Source organism: Penaeus monodon, chromosome 30 (assembly GCF_015228065.2).
Source record: "Penaeus monodon isolate SGIC_2016 chromosome 30, NSTDA_Pmon_1, whole genome shotgun sequence".
Classification (NCBI taxonomy): domain Eukaryota; kingdom Metazoa; phylum Arthropoda; class Malacostraca; order Decapoda; family Penaeidae; genus Penaeus; species Penaeus monodon.
The window spans coordinates 25886185-25889057 of record NC_051415.1 but is presented as its reverse complement, the minus strand read 5'-3'; the positions used below and the strand labels follow the sequence as shown (position 1 = coordinate 25889057).

At 52.5% G+C, this 2873-nt stretch overlaps 1 protein-coding gene across 1 annotated transcript in view; it reads left to right on the top strand.

Moving 5' to 3' along the window:
- The window catches only part of LOC119592662 (proline-rich extensin-like protein EPR1), a gene marked incomplete in the record, with an annotated part of 10476 nt that overhangs the window by 5416 nt on the left and 2187 nt on the right, over positions 1-2873 (top strand). The window contains 1 exon segment of the mRNA XM_037941574.1: positions 1-2873. Coding sequence (XP_037797502.1) covers positions 1-2873 — 2873 coding nt within the window.

Here is a 2873-nt window from a genome sequence, read left to right as displayed (position 1 = left end):
GGCTGACTCGCGAAATTCTCTGTTGAAGTTGTCACTCATCCAGAAGATGGATCGCAGCGGCGTCCCGTCTCTGAAGCCGACTCACAACTACCTTCGCCTTCCCCTTCACCTCCTGCAACGGCCGGCTAAAGACCATGAGACTTCTCCCGCCCAGTACACGGTCAAGCCAACGCCCCGGTCTACTCCATTATCCGGAGCGAAGCCCAATAGAGGCAAACCCAAGCGGAAAACTGAGAGCAACTCCTTCATCGCCCCTTTCACGAATATCTTCTCCTTCATGAATTTCACAATGGACATTCCGGATATCTTGGCAGGGTTTGGCATTGGCGCGGGAACCACAACGCCAGCCCCAACCTCTGTCAAGCCGGTAGGGGTAAGCACTAATGAGAAAATGGTGGACGTGGCACTGAGACTCTCAACAATTGGCAGGGAAGATACCGCCGTCTACATCCACAAAGAAGATAAGGATACCTGGCTTCCGATTCTCACCTCAGTGCCGACGGACGACACTGCAATCTCTACTCCCTCTCTCGACCTCGATCATCTTCCTCCTGGCACGATCATCTCTGTCCACAAACCCTCCGAACTCATGGAAGCTCTCTCCTCGGGGACCAGCTTCTACAATACCCCACTAAAGGGATTTGAGAAACCAGAGCAACTTTCCATTTTCTCGGAAGTTTCAGTCGTTGAAAGAGAGCACTCTCATGGAAATTCTCATACTGAAAACAAACCGCCGATTTATTATTACCCATCTATATTACCAGCGAGTTCTGTCCAGGGCCGTTTGCAAGACGAGGCATCGAAGGTCTCTTATCATGTCTCTCCAGAATCAGTTTTGAACGTCTCTCCTGTAGGCCCTTTTAAGGAACCAGGGGGACCTCCTATAGGATCTTCTTATTCCTCTTTTGTAGCGTCATCTCCCTCTTCACCTTTAGGATCACCTCATTCTGCTCCTCATCCGTCACCTATTCATACTCCACAAGTTTCAGCTGTTCCTAGTCCTTCATCATTTGGAGGATTACCTGCAGCTCCGTCGTATTCCCCAATCTTCCCTACTAGCGATCAAGAAAATTTGCACTTTAAGAAGCCAAGCATTATCGCCGAGGTTCCTCCCCTAGAAATGGTTCCCCCGCCTATGGAGCCTCCTCCCGTGAAAATGGTCCCACCTCCTGTCACTCAATATACTCCTGAGATCGACTTAACAGAAGATGAAGTTAACGAATTAATAGATTCTATTTTCTGTGCTTGTGAAAAGGGCGACCCATGTGACTGTGAGGAACTTAGTGACCTAGTCCTCGTTTTTCCTCCCAAACCTATGGAACCGTATGTGTTTTTGCCGCTGGACTCCCTCTCCTCGCCATCCCTTTCAAATCGTCTGCCGTCCCTGACCAAGCCTCCTGGAAATGTGCCACAAACGAATATTCATTCACCTCAGCACCATCAAGATGTCTATCCAGCAGGACCGTCAATCCATCAGTATTCAGGAGCCGTCAGCCAACCTCAGTTCACACAACAACCAATTTACAAGCACCGAGAGTCTGCACATCCGCCCGCTCCAGTCTATAAACAAGTGGAAACATCCTATCCACCAGCTCCAGTGTACAAGCACCCAACACCATCGCTTGCACCAGCACCAGTTTACCAGCACAAAGCACCATCACATGAACAAGCTGCAAGTTTTCGACGTACAGCGCCACCGAGTCAACGACCAGCTCCTGTGCATTTCCAAAGCGCTCCAATAACCCCCACTGCATTAAGGCCACAGGCATTCTCTATTACAGGGCCAGTTTCCTTTGAGACAGATGCATTCACTCTTGAAATTACATCTAATGAAGAAGGCTCAAAAGAGTTCACATCACAAGAGGTGCGCTCGAATTCGGTTGAGTCCCCAAACGGTTTTGAAATCCGAAACCCGCACAATCTGCTTGACTTCAGGGGCGGCGCAGCGTTGGTGCATCCAGGACAGGGATTGCCGTCGCAGTTCGCGAACCACGGCCTTCAGTCTTTCGTTGCTAAAAGGGAGTCACAACCATCAGTATACACGCACTCACACGCGCCTCAATACCCTGTATCCTACAACCTCGAATCCAGCCCCTCTCAGGCGATTGCTTTCCGTTCACATCCAGGGTCCAACGCCTTTCGTCATCCACCGGGCAAGACGCCGCAGACAGCTCTGCCAAAAGCTCCTCCGCACTCCAGCTCTTATCATCACCCGGAAATCAAGTTGAAGGAAGCGGTGCCTCAGCCGCAAGCTCGTCCTCTGCAGAGAGACGCTCAGCTGTTTTCAATCCAGCCGTTGCCCTTGGACTCCTTCCACCAGATTACAGCGCCCCAGTACTTCCACGAGAAGCCCGTGATCCAAATCTTGCCTGAAGCCCCGAAGCCGAAGACATTCCAGGTAACGGCAACCCCTCGTCCACCCAAGAATGCGCCGTCGCGGAGAGAGCAGCGACCCGGCACTCCGAGCGGCTCATCCGGCAGTGCCTTCAGCCCTTCCCCTTCGATGCAACAGTCGTATCCATCTGCCCTGCTGTCGCGCAACCACGCCTCCGCCCACTCGAAGGCTGCCAGTTCCGGCCTGAAGAACAAGCTGTCTATCGCCCAGCTCCTGTCCTCCGTTGCGCGCCATTCATCGGACTCCCTCGTCACCTCCGACTACTCCAACATTGCCATCGCCAACCAGCACCATCCTCCTCCGAGCTCTTCTCCAGCACCCGCCACCGAGTACTCCAACAATGCCGTCGCCAACTATCCTCCCAATACGTCGGCGCCTACTCCGACTCCAGCCTCGTCATTTCAAACCTTACCGTCGGCGGGATTGCAAGAAATAAAGTCGCCGGTATCAACGTTGTCTTCACAATCAGTCTCTCCGG